General features: G+C 32.3%; 2 protein-coding genes across 2 annotated transcripts in view; one reads left to right on the top strand and one right to left on the bottom strand.

The window, feature by feature from the left end:
* Vps11 (Vacuolar protein sorting 11) overlaps positions 1–12899 on the top strand; it is a 41542-nt gene extending 28643 nt beyond the window's left edge. The window contains exons 12-14 of the mRNA XM_023170001.2: positions 11824–12094; positions 12209–12399; positions 12633–12899. Of these exons, the coding sequence (XP_023025769.2) occupies positions 11824–12094; positions 12209–12399; positions 12633–12837 (667 nt within the window). The 3' untranslated portion in view covers positions 12838–12899. The remainder of the gene's footprint in view (positions 1–11823; positions 12095–12208; positions 12400–12632) is intronic.
* A 3872-nt stretch (positions 12900–16771) lies between these two features.
* mRpS21 (mitochondrial ribosomal protein S21) lies at positions 16772–17328 on the bottom strand. Its single transcript, XM_023170000.2, has 2 exons — positions 17079–17328; positions 16772–17025 (listed from the first exon to the last, which is right to left on the bottom strand). Exons 1-2 carry the CDS (start codon positions 17223–17225, stop codon positions 16909–16911), a joined length of 264 nt encoding a protein of 87 aa, XP_023025768.2. The 5' UTR covers positions 17226–17328; the 3' UTR covers positions 16772–16908.
* Positions 17329–22201: the final 4873 nt, after the last annotated feature.

The following is a 22201-nucleotide window of genomic DNA, read 5'->3' as shown; positions in this document are numbered from 1 at the left end:
CGTAAATAAACATTTCAATTGTTTATAATCGTTTTTTTATTTATTCCACCTTAAAATTATTAATTAAGAAATCATTTTTTTTTAAATCATAATTTACCATTCTAAATGAAATATGTACAAAAAAAAATTATTAAAATAATTTTTCACCTGCTTGGTATTCATAGCGGTTCATTTTTTATACGCATTTGTTTAAAAAGAAATTAATTTTTTTTATCTTTAAATGCTAATATCTTTTTAATTATTGAAGTTTTGGCTTTCATCATCCAAACCAAATTGGTTCGGCTATTGATAAACTACTAGAAAAAAATTATTTGACATTTTTTACTTCATTTGTTTATCAATTATTTACAATTGTTTTTATTACTTTACGATTCCGGGTATTTTCCCTTTTTTTTTATTGTTTTATTGTTGCCGACGTCAGTGATCGATATTCTTATTTCTTTTAATTTTTATTTTTTGACTTTTAATTATTAATTAACGTTCACCGACGCTGAAATTCTAAATTTACATTAATTTGTTTATCTTGATTAGTCTAAACGGTATTCTCGATATTGACAGATGGCAGTTATACATTGTAGGTCTATTAATATATTTCATATACATGGGAATGTCGGTAGTATGCGTGAACACAGATGTAACGGAAACAACAAAGGGAAAATACCCGGAATCGTAAAGTAATAAAAACAATTGTAAATAATTGATAAACAAATGAAGTAAAAATTGTCAAATGATTTTTTTCTGGTAGTTTATTAATAGCTGAACAAATTTGGCCTAAATAATGAAAGCCAAAACTTTAATAGTTAAAAAGATATTAGCATTTAAAGATAAAAAAAAATAATTTCTTTATAAACAAATGCGTATAAAAAATGAACCGCTATCAATACCGAGCAGGTGAAAAGTTATTTTAATAGATCCATTAATTGCCTAAAAGATCGTCTTGGATGTAAAAGACCGTACCATTGATAGTTTAAAAGTTATTGCAATTTAAAACTTGAAAAGGTGGGTGATAGCTTGCACTTCGATGAGGTTGAAAGTTAAAAAATTCAATAAAAAATTGAGGAAAATTTTTTAAACAATTTTAATGCATATGGCCGTATTTCTAATTCTTTAAAGTACCGGACAAAAAATATAATGAAAATCGGAATTTGTTTATAACAAATTTTTATGTTAATAAACAATGAAAATATCAATAAAAAATTTTTTTTCTTGTATTTCATTTAGAATGGCAAATTATGATTTTTAAAAAAAAAACGATTCCTTAATAATTTTAAGGTGGAATAAATAAAAAAAACGATTATAAACAATTAAAATGTTTATTTAAGGAAAAAATTTTTTTCTTTAAATCATAATTTTACCTAGACAATATAATGCAAAAAAATTTTTTCAATAATATTAAATTCATCAATTTGTTTATTAAAAATTTATGAACAAATCACGCGAAAAAATTTTTGATTAAACTTTCCCGTGCCTTCAATGGAAAGAAAATCAGTCAAAGTCAAACATTCGAAAAAAAAATTTTTTAACTACCATTTTCTGTATTTTCCTTTTTTTGTTAACTTTAAAAAATCATAATTAACAAATTAATTAACTTTTAAAAGCGTTATCAACGGAATTTTGTTTATTGGGGTATAAAGAAGAGCTCCAAGAAGAAAAAAATTTATAGGTCTATTATTTAAACTTTTATCACAGATTTCATGTTAGCTAAGCTCCAGAAAAAATGAGTTAGTTAACAATTGAATAACTTTAACAAAAATGTACTCAACCAATTTTTTCCAACGGGGTTGTATTCTTTCAGTTTCTTTCAGTTTGTGTCTGAAAGTAACTTCTTTGCATGATCTACACATGTATAAATAGAGTTACTTCTTTTAAAATAGATTACTTTCTTCTTTTCTTTGAAAGATTCCCACATTTTTTGTATCAAGATGGAGTAGTAGAAAGCCAAAAACTTTCTTTCCCAAAAATTAATCACCCCTAAAAATATATCCCATTTCATTTTAAACTATATTTTTTTTGTAGATATGTTTCAGATAATCATACAAGGTTTTGCTATTCGAAGTTAATTGTAGAAAATGCTCAGAGCAATGGAAATGTGAAAAAATATGAATAGGTACCTATAAATAAAAAAAACTCTCGAAAAACTCTATGGTACATAAGCAGACGTGAAAGTTGCTATTGTGTTTTTATTTAACTCAGTCACCCAATTTACAGGGCCGTAATTTAAAATGAAATAATTCACCCATTTATAATAAAATATTACCGAAAAATCCCAAAATATTGAAATAAATTTAATTCTCAGTATGAAGTGAACGTCGACGATCCAGAAACCACAACAAAAAATACAGGTCCGTATTTAAAAATTCAAAGATGGGGGTGGCCCAAATCAGATGACACCCTGTATAAAAGATTCATGGATATATTCTGATAGCCCACATCAAGTGCCAATAGCAAAATGTGGACAGATTTTCAATATGTTTGCGAATAAAGAAGATACGGGCAAAAAAATTTCAGTTTTTCCTGTAATATCTCCAGAACCAAAGGAGATTTTTTTTGCATCATTGAGTAGGTCTCTAAAATACGCAACTTCACCACAATTTAACCGATACTCTCTATCTCTTATCGTTTACGAGATACCCATGTACAGAATCGAATTTGAATAGCCCTATATAAAGGTTAATAAAATTCCCAGTGATGGACAAATACAAATTATCTAAATGAACAATTCATTTGGGCCAGTCTGTAATTACCTAGACTATAGGTTAATGGACTGACACCTGTCAGAAAACAACTATTCCCCTGACTAATATCACGAAGGATGTTGTATTATATCCGACAGGTGTTAGTGCAGGATTTTTCGCAGTCTCTTGTCACTAACACTGTAGGTTAATGGACTGACACCTATCAGAAAACAACTACTCCCCTGGCTGACACCACGAAGGGTGTTGGATTATACCCGACCGGCACTGGTGCATAGTTTTTTCACTGACAGGTGTTAGTGCGAGATTCTTCAGTGACACCTATCGGATATAATCCAACACCCTTCATGGTATTAGGCAGGGGAGTAGTTGTTTTCTGTTAGGTGTCCGTCCATAAACCTACTGTGTAGGTGATTAGAGACTGGCATGAACGAATTGTTCACTTAAATTATTTGATTTACAGCCAGTCTTTAATTATGCCTCCTTAGGATATGTGAAAAAAAAACAAATAAGTTGAATTTTGGTCAAAGTATATATTTTCCTAATTTTATTTTAAACTGTATCAGTTGTTTTAGGTCTTCAGCAATTTGAAAATTTGTTGATAATATTTACATCATTATTCCAACACATTCCGATATAGAAACTGAGAAGCTTCCTATTTTTACTGATCACAATACCCTATTTTCATTTTCATCTCATTTTTGTTATGAGGTTGCAGCAAATTTTTCTCATACTAGAGCTATTCCAAAAAATAAAAATTGAATTGTCAAGTTGAAATGTATATAGGGTGTTTCAAATTCAATCCTCACTATTGGGATCTCGGAAACTATGAGAGATACGACGATGGTTCAATCTGGGCAAAGTTGCGCATTTACTTAACAACAATATGTCGTTGAGAAAGTTCTGAAATTTCGAGTCTATCCGGAGATATCCGGGAAAAACAGAAATTTCGGAAAATGATTTTTATTTTTCTAGCTTTATTTTTTGAAGGATTCGAAAATAAATTACACTTCCACATTGCCACTTTTTCTCTTCTACATAATGGTGAATTTGCTATCCGATGTTTCGTCTCCCTGCCACCATCATCAACTTTATTTTTTCTTATGGGCCTTACATTGGATTCTTATTTTTTTTTTGAGAAGAACCAGACTTTACCTTTTCAATGATGGTATCATAAGTTGTCATCCTTTCTCGAAAAATTGGAGATATTGAAAAAAAATAATTCTTATCATAAGCTTTGACTTTGATGTTTCCAAATTTGACTTTCAATTTGTTACACTTAATGACATTTTGTTACCTATTGTACAAGTCATTGAGTTTTTGGCAAAAATGGCTTTCACGAATGAAGAAGAAAGAGATATGATACAAATTTATTGCAAATACCATAGAAACAGTGTTAGGACATCAGAAATGTATTTAAACTTGTATCGAACTATGTTCAAATCATTAGATCAAAATCCATCTTCGTATCTCTCATATAGTTTCCGAGATCCCAATGGTAACGATCGAATTTGAAACATCGTGTAGAGAGATCTGTTATAGATTATTAAATGATCTTTCTAATCAACAACTTTCACGCTAAAAATGTTGCACATTATCAACTGTTCTTACAACCCCACGAACAGAAGCCCAGTTAGAAAATACGAGTTTAGGCTAAAATAAAATGAGCATAATTAGAAACTCACTATTGAATGTTTGGCAAAATAAAAAAAGTTTTTAAAACAAATATAGCAATATAGAAACATGAATCAACTTCAGCCGACCTTTTTCGTGCAAAAATGAATATGAATTCAAAAAAACAAATTTGATCGATTTTGGTCAATATTTTGATGCTTGATGTTATACTTGGATATTTATAGCAAAAGCAATCTTCCAGGAGCCATCTAACAGAAAGAAAACAGAAAAAAAAACCTTCTTCCCTTGTTATTGTTGTCTTATGAACAGGTGATCCATGTGGATAGGGTCATTAATTGCTTTTGTGAAACGATTTCTGGCAATCACTCAATTGATAAAAAAAACAAGGTTTGAATCCGAGAGTGACAAGTGAGAGCAAATATAACGAAATATGTGCATATTTCTAATACAATGTATATCATTTATCATACCGCCTGTCAGTGTGGCATCTTCAACTAGTTTGAAAACTTTGAACCTTGCGATTTTCAAATGGAACTGTAAAATGTACGTTTCGTAATGAAAGTAGTACCTTCAATAATCACATCATGCAGATGTCAGTTTGACGTCTCCTATTGATATATTCTGCTCAACTCAGTTCCAGTGTTGAAATTGAAAATTGAAAACCAAGCTAAATATCATCGAACGATATTGAAAATATATAGTTATGAAACGAATTTTCATGATCAATCAATATAACTTGGTATAGTTCAAGTAATCGCTTTAATGCCAGCTACCTTCCAACAGTTCCCCTTTATGATTATATTTCTATTCGTCACTGTAACATAATTTCACATTCAAATTTACGACTCGTCAGCCAATCATAAAACGCAGTTAGTGAGAAATAGCCAATAGGAACCGCCAATTTTAGAGCCCACGTGGACCAGTTGAGCAAGCGGTTCGATTTGCTTTGATGTTTTTTATGGCATTTGATAAAAACCGAACGCGTCGCTCTTTAAAACACACTGAAGCGATTTTTGAAGTATACCTATGTAAAAATGAAATTTACAGATAACCTGAAAATCATAAGCAGTTTGTCGCCGGCATAAGGCTTGTTGGAAAACAGTTGTGGAGAAATTGAATGCCAACTTGCCTACATTTGATGAGATAAATATTGGATTTCCAATAATCTATTTCATGTCTGAAAATATACTCACTGGACTCCCAATTGTGAATCAGATGTCTGATTATGGTGTATACTGAGGAGCCCTCATGAATGTTTGACAGACGGACGCTCTACTATCAAATTTCAATGGGACTCTTTGGTTTATCAAATGAAACACTTCATCCAGAATAAATTTTATTCTCTATTATTAAATTACAAAATGGATTGGAAGAAGAGATCCTAAGGAATAACCTCTCAGATCACTGGACCTATCTACTCTAGATTCTTTCCTCTGGGCCATTTACTTAAAATATGTTGTTTTAAAAAGGCATTCTGATTCAGTGAAGCCACTGAAGGAAAGAATAATCCAAGAATTCTGAGCTATTTCCAAAGAAACATTTGCCAATATACGTCAAGAGTTCGAAAATATACTCTTCTATTATCTTGAAAAAGATGGAAATCTAATTCTGTTTCAATCTGTTTTTTCCGTTAAATAGTTATCGTACCCCTACGAACGACAACCCTCAGAAGTCAAAATTTGTGCATGCTAAGGACTAACGAGATATTACCTTATAACGTGTGATTCCTAACACGGAAATCATTTTGAACATTTCGTAAACTAATAATAAAAAATAAAATTGTAATTTAAATAAATAGTGCTTTATTTAATAAACCAAAAATTACTACATCGAATGTAGCTGCGTATAAGTAGGGGTTGCCATTTGAGATTATAAAGTTGGGGTGGCTGGGGGCGAGGGGGTAAGTGAAAACAAGTTAGTTATCACACCATTTTGTTACCCCCTTCCTATGATGGAAGTTGTTTTCTGAGATTTTTTTTATTTCATTCGGTTGCTCAGATAAAGCCATTGAAAATTTTCAAATTGTCATCATGTAGCTCATAAGACAGTTTTTGTTTTGTCATAAGTTGTGAATTTGCAACTGACATTGAAGAAGTTGGGAAATGAGCATTGGAATATTTCCCGCAGATTATGTAAGTGAACTAATTTGTTTGGTTTCTAGGATATAAAATTAACTATCAATACAGAATGTTTTTTTGTATTCTATAATTCATGTAGCTGAATGAATTCACTGTGAAGAATTGGATTTTTACAATCGTTAATTTTCACTGAACATTCGTACTTCGTATTTATGTTGTGTCATATGGTATATAAATTCAAATAATGATATCCCACAGATTTCTTTATATGAAATACCGAGTTGAAAGTCTTGCAGGTACACCAAATCTATTCTTCTCAATCGACAATGAATCTGTCAATGTCGATGCTTCACTGTTATTTCAGCGGATTGTAGCAGCGATGATTGACAACAAAACTTTAATTTCTTTACTTCATGAACGTATGAGTTTATTGCTGCATACATCAGAACAGTCTACAACTGATCCTCCTGAAAATGAATTCATTATTGATGGTGGATGTATTTTGCACAAAATCACTTGGTATAAAAATGTCACATTTCAGCAAATTTTCGAAGATTATGCAATTCGAAGATTATCAATGGAGGTAAACACTTTGATGAATTCAATTTTGAAAGATTCAATTTTGAGAAACGAAGTTGAAAATTTTCTATAGATCCCACTCAACAGGGATGTTATAGACGCTGGAGAACGAATAATGTTAAGACTGTTTGGAGCTATTCAACATTTTATAAATCAATGTAGAATAGACCGTTTATCGGTGAGTGTTACTAACACAAAGACGGAAATCTTAGCAACATGACCGCCGACCGCTTTAATTACTCATTCTTCGAAAACTTATTAGTCTACTCAAGAAGTGCTTTTTTTTCGAAATTTTTTCAATATGCTCCGAAAATTATGGTTAAGGTATCATTCGATTCGGAATAGCGTCTAGAAAGTTTTTGAAAACGGATGACTTTTGGAAATGAAAATTGCGAAAGTTATAAACAATTTGGTGAAATATAAAAAATGGATTTATTTTTTTGGAAATATCTCGAAAACTAATTGGAATTTTCGAAATCGAAAAAAAAATCGAAAAGAGTAAGAAATTTTCTATCAAAAAGTCCTGACTCCCGGAACTGTAGGACCAATATTTATAATTTTCCCGGAGCTCTGAAAATGAGCTCGAAATCGGGTGTTTAGCCGCGCGTAGGCCGTGCCTGTTTGGGCTAAGCTTTACAAAAGAGTGTTTACCATATAAAATATATGAACCAAGGAATGAAAAAATTCAGTCATATAGTCAAAAGATAAATGAACAATAATTTGTCGGTAAAAATTTTTTTTTGCAATTATTCGATTCATTATGCTATTGTTAATTAACAATTTTTTATCACTCGATTATCATTATTGCAAATGTAATATTTTCACACTTTAAACTAAAAGTGTGAAACTTTTTCCTTTCGTAGAGTTATGATTATAACGGTTAGGAATAGATTCATTTTCGAAATATTGAAAAATTATTATTTTTCAATTATTTATTAACAATTTACTGCATTTTTTAATGAAAAAGTTTAATAAATAATCGAAAAAATTTTTTTATTCATCATTATTACTGATATGTTTTTTTTAAATCAGAAGCTACATAAAAATATTTTTTTTATTTCATCACTTATTGTTTAAAACTTTGTTATAAATTCGATAAAAAATGGAGTGAATAAAAAAATGCATGGTTTTTTTCATTCATCAATTGCAACTGGAACAAAAATGAAATGAAAACATTCATTTGTTTATAACAAATTGTTTATTCAATACACAATGGAGAATTTTAAAAATTAAATTGTTTTTGTTCCGAATTAAAAACAAGATGAATAATTATTTTAAAAAATTGGTTTCTTAATATTATTAATTGGTGGTAAAAAAATTGTTACTCAACAAATGCGTTTTTTTTGCATTGTAAAAATTTCTTCAAGAGACAATTGAAAAAAATCATGATTTTTATCAAAAATTAAGATCCAAAAAAAATTCAATCATGTTATAAACAATGCATTTGTTTATAATAAATTTTTAAACAATGAGTGATAAAAATTTTAAAGAAATATGTTCATCTAACTTCTGATTTGTTGATGATCGAGCGATAGAAAATTGTTAATTAACAATAGCGTAAATAAATCGAATAACTGCAATAAACATTTTTTACCGACAGATCATTGTTCATTTATCATTTGAGTATATGCCTGAATTCTTTCATTCCTTAATTTATATATTTTAAATGCTGAAATTTTTTTTAGTAAAAATGGCCCAAAGAGGCACGGCTCACGCGCGGCCAGACAGCCGATTTCGAGCTCATTTTCAGGGCTTCGGGAAAATTATATATATTGGTCCTACAGTTCCGGGAGTTGAAACTTTTTTATAGGAAATTTCTTCCTATTTTCGAATTTTCGATTTTGAAAATCTCAATTAGTTTTAGAAATATTTTCAAAAAATTAAATCCATTCTTTATTATTCTCTAAATTGTTTATAACTTTTGCTATTTTCATTTTCGGAAGTCGTCCGTTTTCAAAAACTTTCTAGACGCTATTCCGAATCGAATGACACCTCAACCATAATTTTCGGAGACTGCTGAAGAAAGTTCGGAAAAAAGCACTTCTTGATCAGATTAGTCAAGTTCAAACATAGCTTAACAATCTTTCAACAGCTACAGATTGGGGATGAGAAAAAACAGAGACTCTGTTTTTGCCCATGAAAACACCATAATCATTGGCAGGTTTAGAATTACTGAAACTATTTCATTGTAGTTGCATAGTAGGTATCTAACTGCAGTAAAACTTAAAGCAGTAGAAAAACAGTGATGAGTGCATCCGATGTTGTTGGGATGATGACAATTTCAACTTCGAGTACGGCATGATTGTTGATCAACAAAATACTAACCATCCAGTATATCGAAAACTGATTCAGGCATTCTACGTATCAAACTCAGATACTAACTCTGACGGTTAAGAATGCGTTAATAATAAATTGTTTTGGTAATAAATGATAAAATTAATTATGAAAAATGTTTCTGTCAATTTGTAGAGAAATGTCAATTATGATTTTCAAAATAGAAAACATTCTCCGAATAATCATTTGAACATTCGAGATATATAAAAAAACGTTCATAAACAATTAAAAATCGTATTTTTTTCTGAATATCATATTATGAAGATAAAAATTTTTTGAATTCCCATACGGTCATACACAATTTATAAACAAATTGCGCTAAAACAGTTTGTTCAACTTACCGAATGTCTTTATTTGATACAGAAACAGGATATAATGATAAATATATAGAAAAATTAAAACAATATGTTATGTTACTAAAAAAAATCATAATGAACAAAATATAATGTTTTTGAACTTTTATAATGTGATCTTGTGGAGCACATTGATAAAAAGAGATTCACGTTCATTACAAGACCAAACACGACTATGATAGGATATTTCATCATGGAATCCTAGTGCCTATCTTCCGGCTCCATCATCAGATCAGCTCCAGAGTACCTACCATATTGTCATCAAAATCACATAAAACTGCCAATTTTCATAACGCTACGATCTTTAAAAGATGGTTAAATTAGTTTTCTTAGATTTGACTACATAGTTACATACATACATACAGGTCGACCTAATAAAAGCGTATTAAAAACGAAAAACTCTAGAAAAAATTAAAAAATATTTAGGTCAGTCCTTAAAGAAATATTGAAAAATGCATGACTCGAAAAATCGTATACCATACACGGAAATGAATCTTGACAGGTCTTGATGCCTTCTAGATGGCTATCCTGTGTAGTGTGTATCAGCCAAATGGAATAAATATGACACTGAGTAAATATGACTGTGCTCAACAAAACACTCAGGCACGTCCAATTTTCAACAACCAAATTTTTCAATGCTCAATAACTCAGTTAACGGGAACAACAACTCGACCACGAACTCGGGCTTTGCAACCGTTACCACATCGCCTCTGATAATGTATACCGCAGTAGTAGACGAAACGTCAGGCATAAAAACCTGCAAACCACGCAAACGCTGAAAACAGATTTTTCACTGTCATCTACGGCCGTGAATATTTACATTCTTTGGTAATTCATATTATTTATCCTATCGTCTGTCATTTTGGCGTCTTCAACTAGTTTGAATACTTTGAATTCTTGCTGTTTTCTAATGGAAATATACAATGAACTTTTTGTAATTAAAGTTGAACTTTCAATAATCACACCATGCATGTGTCGGTTTCACTTCTCCTATCATTATATTCGGCTCGCTTAAATATCATACAGTGTTAAAATGGAAATATGCCAACCAAGACAAAAATTATCGAATGATATTGAAAATTTCGTTATGGAATAAACTTTTCATGATCAGTCAATATCACTTGGTACCTATGTAAAAATGAAATACATACCGGCTACCTGAAATCCATACGCAATTTGTCGTTGGCACAACGCTTGTTGAAAAACAGATGTGAAGAAATTAAAACCCACTTGCTGCCTACATTTAATGCGGTAAATATTGGCAACGTTGTAAGGATTCCCAATAATCTATTTCATGTATGAAAATATACTTATTGGACTCCCTATTATCAATCAGATGTCTGATGATGGTGTATACTGAGGAGTTCTTATGAATGTTTGACGGACGGACGCTCTACTATCGAATCAATAGTGAACTCAATTTTTTTATGGTGGTAAAAATGTCATGCCAGCCTACAGAAATCAGTTTTCTAGTACTTACCATGAAATATATTCGGTAAATTCTTCAAATTATGATGGACGCCCTATCAGCGCATTCAATGTATGGATGCCATATTGATATCGGGATGTATATATATATATATATATATATATATATATATATATATATATATATATATATATATATATATATATATATATATATATATATATATATATATATAGCACTCTAGAAAAGGGGGAAGGCAAACCGCGGACACGTGTTTTTGGCTTTTGGCCTCATCAGGAAACAAAACATACGCTCGAAATGGATACTACCGCACATTTGCGGTTCTAGTTAGTGGACCTAGAACTTCTAGGATATACCCAACATTACCACGTAGGCGTGACTTCCGGGTACAGAAACGTTTTATCAAGTGTGAATGATTTTAATAAAAAAAGAGGAGAATTCACGGAACAGCAATCTAGAAAAGGGGGAGGGAAACCGTGGACATGTGTTTGTGGCTATTGTCCTCATCAACGCGGTGCAGCCAAGTGCAAAGATGGGAAACACTTGGTCGCCAAAAACAGAAAACAATACTTACCCACGAAGATAACAACAAGCGCCTACCGCATATTTGTGGTTCCAGTTTTTATATTTGTGTGTATGGGTATACATACACACCTCTTATACCCAAGTAGTGATGTTTTTCAATGCCTAACCTGTTCCAGATGTGCAGCATGTCATCACACCCTAGAACTGCCAAAGATTCACTTTCTCTGCGAACACAGCTTCCATCAACATTGTTTCCAGAGCTTTTCGGATGATGAGAAGGAATGTCCGACGTGCCAGCCAGAAAATAAAAATCTAGTAGAACTTCTCAGAGCTAGAGAGTACAATAAAGACCTACATGAAACATTTCATTCGCAACTTGAGAAAGCTCATGACGGATTTTCAGTGGCAGCAGAGTATTTTGGCAGAGGAGTTTTCAATAAATACAAGGTGATTTTGATTATGGACTTTTCACTGAAACAATGATTTGACAGTTATTTAAAACTTTCAGTCTAGTATGAATCTGGTATAATTTTTTAAACAAATAATCATTTCGGGTTGTAGGTCATTACCGACGAGTCTATACAAAAGAGTTTGGATATACCAGAAAAAATCAAAAACAAACAAAATCCAAAAAAATCTGAAACGGTATCTTACGGGGCTGGGGCTGAAGCTAGACTGAGACAAACTGAAATAAAGTCAAAACCCAGTGCAATGCCGATATCAGAGGGACGTATGAGAATCCAGGAACACAAGTATGTGTCACCTTCAAATATTTTTGTAACTTTTTCTTCATATATATATTCTGTATTCAACTGCCACTTCAATAAAAAATTTCACAATATAAAAATAGAAAGTAGATCATACTTAGCATCAATACATATAACATTAATTTTCTGGTGTTACATAGTTCATATGGTCTGTATGAATTAGCCAAGAATGGGATAGTTATATTAAGGATTTGTGATTAATTCAATTGTCCTTATAGGTACAGTTCTTCCTTAGAAGCCAATTTGTCTCGATACACAACGAGGGGTTCAGAAAATAAAAAAGTGGATCACATGACACCAAAGAATCCCTTCGATGAAGCGTATGAGAAATCAACGAATCCTTTTGAAGATGACGATTCTGATGATAATAATCCCTTCAAAGAAGATTTTAATTGTGATAAAAATTTTAATCCCTTCTCATAGTTGGCCTATTGTTTTTAAATAATTTGAAGTCAGTTATTGGAATAATAATATATTCATTGAAACTTTTTTTTTTTTTTTGTGGGAAGGAAATGCCGATACTTGAACATTCATGGCAAAACTTACTTTGTTTGAATGTAGTTGACAGTGTTTCTTGGTAAATGTATACTTCCAATGTTGTGGAATTGGCCGCGGTGGTAGTGCGCCCGACTCACGATCGATCAATCGCCCCTCGACCAGGTATTTTTCTCGAGAGAATTTATCTGGTTGAAGCTGGGATAATTCTGCAACCGTGTTGGGAGTCACACGTTAAAAGGAAAGACCTCGTTAGTACTTAACTCGCACAAGTTTCTCAACTTCTGAGAGTTGTTGTTTATATGGGGGCGGCAGCTGATTAACGGAAAAACAGATTTTAAACAGATTGTTTAAAAGAAAACAAATCATTACTCAGTGCTCCCCTTACCTAGAAAAGCACCAATACCCATGAAAGAGGATAGAAATCCACTGCAGTGTATTATGGCAAATAACTAAAGACATCTGGAACCTACGTGATAAACTTTCCTTCATAAATATGAAACGTAGGAAAGTTTAACTTAACCCTGTACTACATATGTAAGTACCTATGTTCGGAAAATGAATGTGACATGGAAAGCTGTTAATAATGTCATACACCAAATATAATCTACGAGTCATAAAATAGTTTCGTAGGAACCTCGGTTCTCAATATATGACCTATAGAAGATTAGAAGAAGAATTTATTTATTCATCACTGAAGAATTTACATATACATACGAGGGAATACATAGATACATGCAAAAAAACTTATCGGACTAGTCACAAGGCAATAAAAACTTGGAAATATGCAATTTAAATTATGAAAAATATACATACAATTGGATTAAAATTCTCTACAGTGTAGCGTCCAAAAACCCTTCATTGTATGAGAAATACACATATAATTGGATTAAATTTATCTACAATGTAGCGTCTAAAAACTCTTCAATGGAGTAGAAGGATTGATTTATTAGATAACGAGTCAGATTATCCTTCAACACATTTGAACTCGCTGAGCTTAAGTGCGGGAATATATTCATAACTTTCTTATTAGTCAGTGGGCTATGCTTGAAGATAGGCAGTAAACAAATCTAGAGAAATGAAACTGGCTTGAACATTTAAAGTTCATTTCTTCAGATTTGTTTACTGCCTGTCTTCAAGCATAGCCCACTGACTAATAAGAAAGTTTTTCTTCCTTATTCAGAGATATCGGGCAAATTTCGGATATACAGTTAGTTAGTATCTCGTCCACTAGATGGAGTGACATTTTTGTTGTTCGTTCCAACTTAAGACGAGGAATGAAATACTCTGAAAGAATTTCGATTTTCAATTATGGAATATCATTGACTTGAGGTCGATGATGGTCACTATTTTGCACTGACAAGTGGATAAGGAGCTCGAAACCGGTCTGCAAGTGGGCCTGTTCCAAAATTGAAGGTCGACTCTTTCAGTTGTATTACCAATTGCATATGCAGGAAATTTTCTGTGAAGATTCCTGCATTGACGCCTGTCGGATATAATCAAACGCCGTTTGTGCTATTAGCCAGTGGAGTAGTTGTTTTCTGATAGGCGTCGGTCCATTCAACCTACTGTGAGGTATATCTGAGACTGGTTTGAACATTTAAAGTTCATTTCTTTAGATTTATATATTCATAAGTTGGTTATACCACCTGATTCCTTGGTATAAGTGAGTGTCCTGACTAATGCTCAATCTTGAGTAAGCTCTCACTATTTCTCGTACTGTATTTGTGTGAATCACATCTTTTTCAGGTTATTTTCTTCTTTTTTGACATTGAGGATAATCAAAGGTATGTAAAGTGAAGGAACTGTTAGAATTGAGAGTTGTATGAATAAGTTTCTACGGGAGGTTCCACGAGCTACACTAGTCATACATCTGATTATGTTCTTTTGGATGATGAAGACTTTATTTATATGTTCTGAATTTCCCCATAAAATAAATATGTAGCTCAATGCAGATTGTACAAATGAAAAGTAAGCTAATTTAAGTGTGTCTAACGATATTGTGCTCTTGAATTGTCTGATAATGAAGCAAATTGTACTCAATCTATTTGTTAGATCATTAAAATGAGGTTCCGATGTCGTTTTCTGATATATTTTCACAGCCATAAATTTAATGAAATTTACCTGTTCTACCGATTTATGATTCACTCGTATTAAAAAAAAATCATATCACAATTTATATTTCTTTGTTGTGAATACCATAAAAAATGTTTCTGATAGGTTAACTAATAGCCCATTGAACGAGCACCATTTATGAAAATCAGTGCCACAAATGCTTGCCTTGGTAACAGCATTTTTTTAATTTAATATCTGATATGAGAATATTAGTGTCATCAGCATAAATAACAATTTTTCCAGCATTGGGACATGAGTACACCATATTATTGACAAAAATTATAAAGAGAACAAGTCCCAAGATTGAGCCTTGAGGGAGAGCAGTATTTACAATTTTTTATGGTGATCTATTTCCACCTAATACTACAATTTGTTGCCTTTCTCTGAAATAAGATGCAACCCTTTCATTTGTGACTCCTCGTACACCAATCCGATACAACTTGTATAATAAAAGATTATGGTCAACTGTATCGAATGCTCTAGTCAGGTCAAAGTAATGTGCAATAGGATTGTTTGTCTCTACAAAAATCTCCTATTGCAGTTGATTTGTTTTGTCTGAAACTGTTTCGACAACTAAATAATATGACGTGGTGATATAAGAATTTGTTGATATGCTATGACAATTACTTTTGCTATTTGACTCTACAGGCAAACATTACGGTATTTTGTAACATCATCTTTTGGTCCCTTATTTTTGAAAATTGGAAACCTCAAGAACCGATGGATACCGCCTGAAATGAATGATTCATTTATTCTATGAGCCAATGGTAAACTTATTATCTCTTTAACATGACACACAACTTTCCCACATTTATCATCTATTCTGGAAGCAAACTTCTTAGTTGTCTTCATTATATATTCTTCAATATCTTGACTGGTGGCAGGACAAAGAAATAAACTGTGTTCATAATAAGGAGATAAGTTTCAATTTATCAACCTTTGGTTTTGGACAAGGTATGTCCATGAAAGTTACTTAAGGCATTACAAATTTCACTTTGGTTCAATATTATTCTGTTGTTTGTAATAAGTTTTTTAATTTTCAATTCAAGAACATTTTATTGAAACAACGATAAAAATAAAAAAAACAACAATAAAAATTAATTGGCGCTCCGGGGCGACTTCATTGATTCTAGTGGCACATTTGCTCTTTCTGGTTCAGGAAAAACCTGCAGCACCACATCATTTGAAGATCTTGATATAAGTTGTTTCACTAGGTTATTTATTGACTTATTATTTTCCAGTTGTCTCATGAGATTTGGTGCTCGTTGTAATCTGTCATTGTTATAAGTATGTTAATTTTCTTTCACTTTTTCATTGTAATAGTGCTTCAAGATCTGATCTTATACCTTGTATGTACTATATTGTTAGACGTACTATTTACAATTTTTGACATCTCACATAGCATATTATGAAGCTCTTTCAATTCGGGAGAGTACCATGGTTTTTATTTTCACTCAAATCGAATTTTCACCAAGTGAAAGCGATGTTGTAGTGATATTTGAAGGTCGTATAGAAGTTATTGTATTTCCCATCTATATTTGATGAATTGAACGTGTCTCCCTATGTTTCTTACTGTAGTAGTTTTAAAAGTCATTAGATTATTTTCCAAGATATTACGTTTGCAGGTGACGAAAATTGAAGTGCATATCACAATATTTTTTTATAAATTATCTTGCATTCCCTCACCACAAGTTTCTGACATACAGGAAAGCAGCTGATTGGTGGAAAAAACAACTCAAAAATCATATACAATGTAATATCTGTCATCGACTGATTTATTAATGCACTGATATGACTTCGAAATGAAATAGTTAATTTTGATTAATATATTCGTATATTATAGTTCACTTTGATGAAAATGAATCATTACAGACAACTATTTAACTAAGAACACCCAGGGAATGGATCTGTTCTGTTCTTTCTTAGGACAAACTGAATTTTTCTGTCCATATCTTCATTGTAAATGGATTTGCATTTTTCAAAATTGATCCGTCTTCTGAACTGAAATTATCAACAGTTGCACAAGATTTATAAAACTGAAAATTTGTGATTACCTGAAAAGGTTTTTCATAGTACCGCGTTCGTCGAAACTGATCTAAAATATCTTCTCTTCCCAATATTCTGTTCAAAATTCTGCAAGCACTTTCCACATCATTGTTATGAACAAAAACCGTTCTTGCTATGAAACTCGGATGCCTCATTATTTTTTTAAATTCTCTTTAAATTGAAATATTCCATAAATATTTTAAGGTTATTGTTATATCACTTTTCCGCTTCTTCTCCAATTCCTAACCTCGTAAAATCACGTAAAAGTACCTACTATACAGGGTGTCCCTGGACTTCCTCTTTTCCTCTCGGGAATGTATAGATGGGGTCAAAATATCACCAGTACTTCATATAACTTTTTTTCCTAAAAGTCTTCGTAACCAAGTTACGGGCCCTCGAAGTTACAAAATGAAAAATGTTTTTCTTTGATAACTTTTCAAGTGAATATTCAAAATCATCCAAATTTTGGTAATTGACTGAACAAATGAATTCCGTCGATGAGCTTTCATGCAGGAGTCAGTTGTTTTGCTACAAAGTCAGGAACGGACTACCCCCGATGGTCCACACCCCAAAACTTTGAAATGACAGATATTTTTCAATATTTTTCAACAAATTAAGGTTACTTGGACAATTTTATGAATAAAAGTACTCGTATGGAAAGTCGATCGGAGCAACGAGTCTTGATAAAAATGTAGTTCTACTCGACGACATCAAACCCGCTCGTCCACCATTATTTGAAATGAATAATTATCAAAGCAGAAATAATAATGATAACGTTAATTCAACAACATTTATAACAGGAATAATACAAAGTATGCTAAAATGAAGTCGTAAACAAAAAGTACAGTACCTATATGGAAGTTCAAGTCACAATTGTGATGGCAGATATTTTTTCAAAAGAAATATCAAGTTCTGTAGATTCGTAGTGTTTTTAAACTAACAAGCTACTCTACTATGAAATATCGAATTCATTCCATATTTTGTATGTACATAATACGTGTGGAATAATCACGTTTCGTGTTGATCAGTTATCTGAATCTCATGAAACTCAACATTCGAATGTTTCAAATTCTTCTTCACAGCTAAACTGTTGAGGAGTTTCACTGATAATTATAATTTTATGGGAGAAATTCTTTAACACGAATCTAAATTTAGCTGAAAAACGCACATCGGAAAAAATATTTACTATACTAATAAAAAGCAAACGAATGAACTACAAAAACGGCTGCACATGATCAGGTGAAAAATATGCAGGGAATAATTTGTTCCATTTCTTTCACAGATGTTGACAAAAAAACCTTTTAGAAAGTTTTGATAAAAAATGAGAAACTGGAATGCGATTTTGTTTTGTTGAGTGGTGCGTTGTCATATGACTATCATTGTATTGTCAATATTCTATAGGATATTTTGAATTTTTTTGATATGGCCGAACAGTTTACATTCAATGAATATGCAGATATGCATGTATTTTATGGACGAGCATTTTGTAATGCTGCAGAAGCTCGTCGTCTGTATTCCGAGCATTTTCCCAATCGACCGGTACCGTCAAGAGAAACATTCGAGCGTGTCGATCGCAGCTTGAGGGAGACAGGTATGTAATAATTGATAATTAATTTGAGCACGTTGTTTTATTTCGATATTATTGTAGGTACAGTTTTGCCAAAACGAGGTGGTGAGGGCGCTCCTAGGACTGTACGTACCGTTGTATTGGAGGAAAATATTTTGGAAGCCGTCGCTGATGATCCTTCAATGAGCATCAGAAATCTATGAGAACAGTTTCATACATCCAAGTCCACTATTCATAGAATAATTAGGGAACAACTGCTCCACCCATTTCACATCCAGAAGGTACATGCCATGACACCTCAAGATTTTCCAGCACGACTGGAATATGCCAATTGGTTCATGGATAGGCAAAGAGAGGATATGACTTTTATTAATCGAGTTTTATTCACTGATGAAGCAGGTTTCAGTAGAGATGGAGTTATCAACCCTCATAATCTCCATATATGGGCTGAAGAAAATCCCCATGGGATAATGCAAACCAAACACCAACGGAAATTCAACGTGAATGTTTGGGCTGGTATCATAGGAAACCATCTTATAGGACCATTCGTTCTACAGGACCGATTGAATGGAGAACGTTATTTGGAGTTCATTCAGAACGATTTGAATGTACTTTTGGAACATGTTCCATTGCAAACCCGAAGAGATATGTGGTTTATGCATGATGGCGCATGATGGCCATATTCATGGCCATCGCGGTCTCCGGATTTAAATCCATTGGATTTCTTTCTGTGGGGGCATCTAAAAAGCCTTGTTTACGCTACACCCATTCACACAAGAGATGCATTGTTGAATAGAATAACATTACATTGTGAAGCCATACGAAACGACCCTGGAATGCTATTTCAAGTACAGAGAGGGTGTCTTCGCAGACTAAGAAAATGTATAGAGAGAGAAGGTGGTCATATCGAGCAGTTTCTGTAGCGGATTTTTCATTTCTGTTTGCTCTTGAGGCTCTTGAGTTTCGTTAGTTAAACGTATTTGCATTATAAAAATTCGTTATGAACATTTTACCTATCATTTCCATTTTCCTTAAAAACTAAGATTTTTGAATAATGGTAGACATCTCAGGATAAATGTTGTTGAATTAACGTTATCATTATTATTTCTGCTTTGATAAAATTATTCATTTCAAATAATGGTGGACGAGCGGGTTTGATGTCGTCGAGTGAAACTACATTTTTATCAAGACTCGTTGCTCCGATCGACTTTCCACACGAGTACTTTTATTCATAAAATTGTCCAAGTAACCTTAATTTGTTGAAAAATATTGAAAAATATCTGTCATTTCAAAGTTTTGGGGTGTGGACCATCGGGCGTAGTCCGTTCCTGACTTTGTAGCAAAACAACTGACTCCTGCATGGAAGCTCATCGAAGGAATTCATGTGTTTAGTCAATTACCAAAATTTGGATGATTTTGAATATTCACTTGAAAAGTTATCAAAGAAAAACATTTTTCATTTTGTAACTTCGAGGGCCCATTACTTGGTAACGAAGGATTTTAGGAAAAAAAGTTATATGAAGTACTGGTGATATTTTGACCCCATCTATACATTCTCGAGAGGAAAAGAGGAAGTCCAGGGACACCCTGTATATCATTTACAAATGTTGTTTGTTTGAGACGTCAATGAAAATTTGACAGTAAGTAGTAAATATTAACTGTCATAGTCATAATTATCGGCGATTGGCTTCATTCATTGATGATATTCGTATGTATGTAGCAAATTCTGAAGAAATATCAACAAAAATGATTTCATTAGTCGATAAATGTCATTTCATAAAATTTTGTCTCATTTGGGCCATCTTTTTCGATAAAACTCAAAGTATATTTATAAATTTATCTCAAATATAGCATTACCGTGATACATTACTACACCGATATAGGCTAGTTACTCCCTTCAAAGCAGAAGTAAGGCGTTTTGATAATGCCATTTGGAATAATCTCGAAACATTGACTTCCTGATAACCATGAACGGATGAATCCCGACATTTATAATATAAAAAATCGCTCTTGGAAATTTTCAGTAAATTTTCCACTTTATCTTGATCAGATTACTGTTGAGAAGTTTGTAAATCGATATTTAAAAAAATCATGAAAAACAATAATGCAATCATTCTTTAAGACATTTTGTTGTGGAGGAGTTGGTGTTTCTTGATGATTTTTGGATTTCTTAACTTCCACAATCTGAAAAATGAATATAGAAGATCAACAGAAAGTCTGCTTAACTTTAATTAAGGGCAAACTGACAATTTAACCTCAAAAAGTTACTGCATAAAAAACCTATCAGGAGACCACCAATGGGGCATGTTCCTCCTGACGAAAATCAAGTAGTTTTCATAAAAGAGCTCTAAAACAACGCATTTTAAACTTATCATTTCAACCTTTTTCTGTAAAAAATGATTTAAATACTTAAAAAAGAGGAATGAAATAATGCATTTAAAGGGATTCGTTTCTATTTCACCATTTGGCAACATCGGTTGTAGCTAATAAAGGGCAATGAATCTGTTACCTGTATGAGGCAAACAAAGATGACATATTTCAGACGCATTCTGTGAAATATGACATTTTGTGCACCTAACCTATCTTCCTCTATAAATAAATAACAAAACAACTGTTTTTTATGTGGCTTGTGGAGGTGGTATTGAACTATAATTTGTATTTTGCCTTAATTGTTGATTTATAAAGATAATTTTCCTTTTTTAAAGTAGAATATCTAGGTACGTATAAATTATTTCAATTTTATATAGGCGCTATTGCCAATATGTGAATTAGAAACAAAGCCCTTCAAAAATTAAAACTTAACATTTGAAACATCAATTTGAATACTTTTCGAAGTGAATTTGATAAACTCATGAATTGAACTCAACTTTATTTTGTTCAAACTTGCATTTGCTGTAATAACCCAAATTGAGGAACATTCCCCATTGGTCAGTAAATTTTGTCTTTGAATAAACTTAATGATTGAAAAAATTTGTTTCAATGACCTTTTTAAAACGGCTGACGTTTTGAAAAAAAATCTTTTACATTTGTCACATCAGCAAAATTACTATCGGGGTGAGAATAACATTAGCTTGTTTTTAAAGTTTTGTCAGTTTTAATGTCATGTGGTTTTTGTAGCTCTCTATCTAGATAAATATTTATTGTCGTGGTACACAAGTTACTATACTGACCAATCAAAAATTTTGAATTCTATACATTGATGCTGTTCATTTTTTCCAAATTTTAATTTTTTGCCTCTTCAGACATGGAGGCGAAAAATTGATATTTGGAACTAGATATTTGGCAATTTCGTTCCGGAGACTTTAACTTCGAAGATGAGCCCCGAATTGGTCGACCTACAGTGATCTATGACGAGGATTTGAGGACCCTGGTGGAGACCGACCCACTACAAACGGTGCGTGAGATGGTGGAACTGGGCGTTAGCCCATATTAGAAAGGTCAAAAAGCTCGAAAAATGGGTGTTTCACGATTTGAACGATTCACAGAAAATGTCACGTTTTGAGGTCTGTTGTTCGCTTTTGCGCAACCAAAACAATCCTTTTTTTTATCGGATCATCACGTGTG

Source organism: Leptinotarsa decemlineata, unplaced genomic scaffold, assembly GCF_025532065.1.
Source record: "Leptinotarsa decemlineata unplaced genomic scaffold, Ldec_3_MD MMD2_tig00001393_RagTag_RagTag, whole genome shotgun sequence".
NCBI lineage: Eukaryota > Metazoa > Arthropoda > Insecta > Coleoptera > Chrysomelidae > Leptinotarsa > Leptinotarsa decemlineata.
This window is presented reverse-complemented; position numbering and strand designations above follow the sequence as displayed.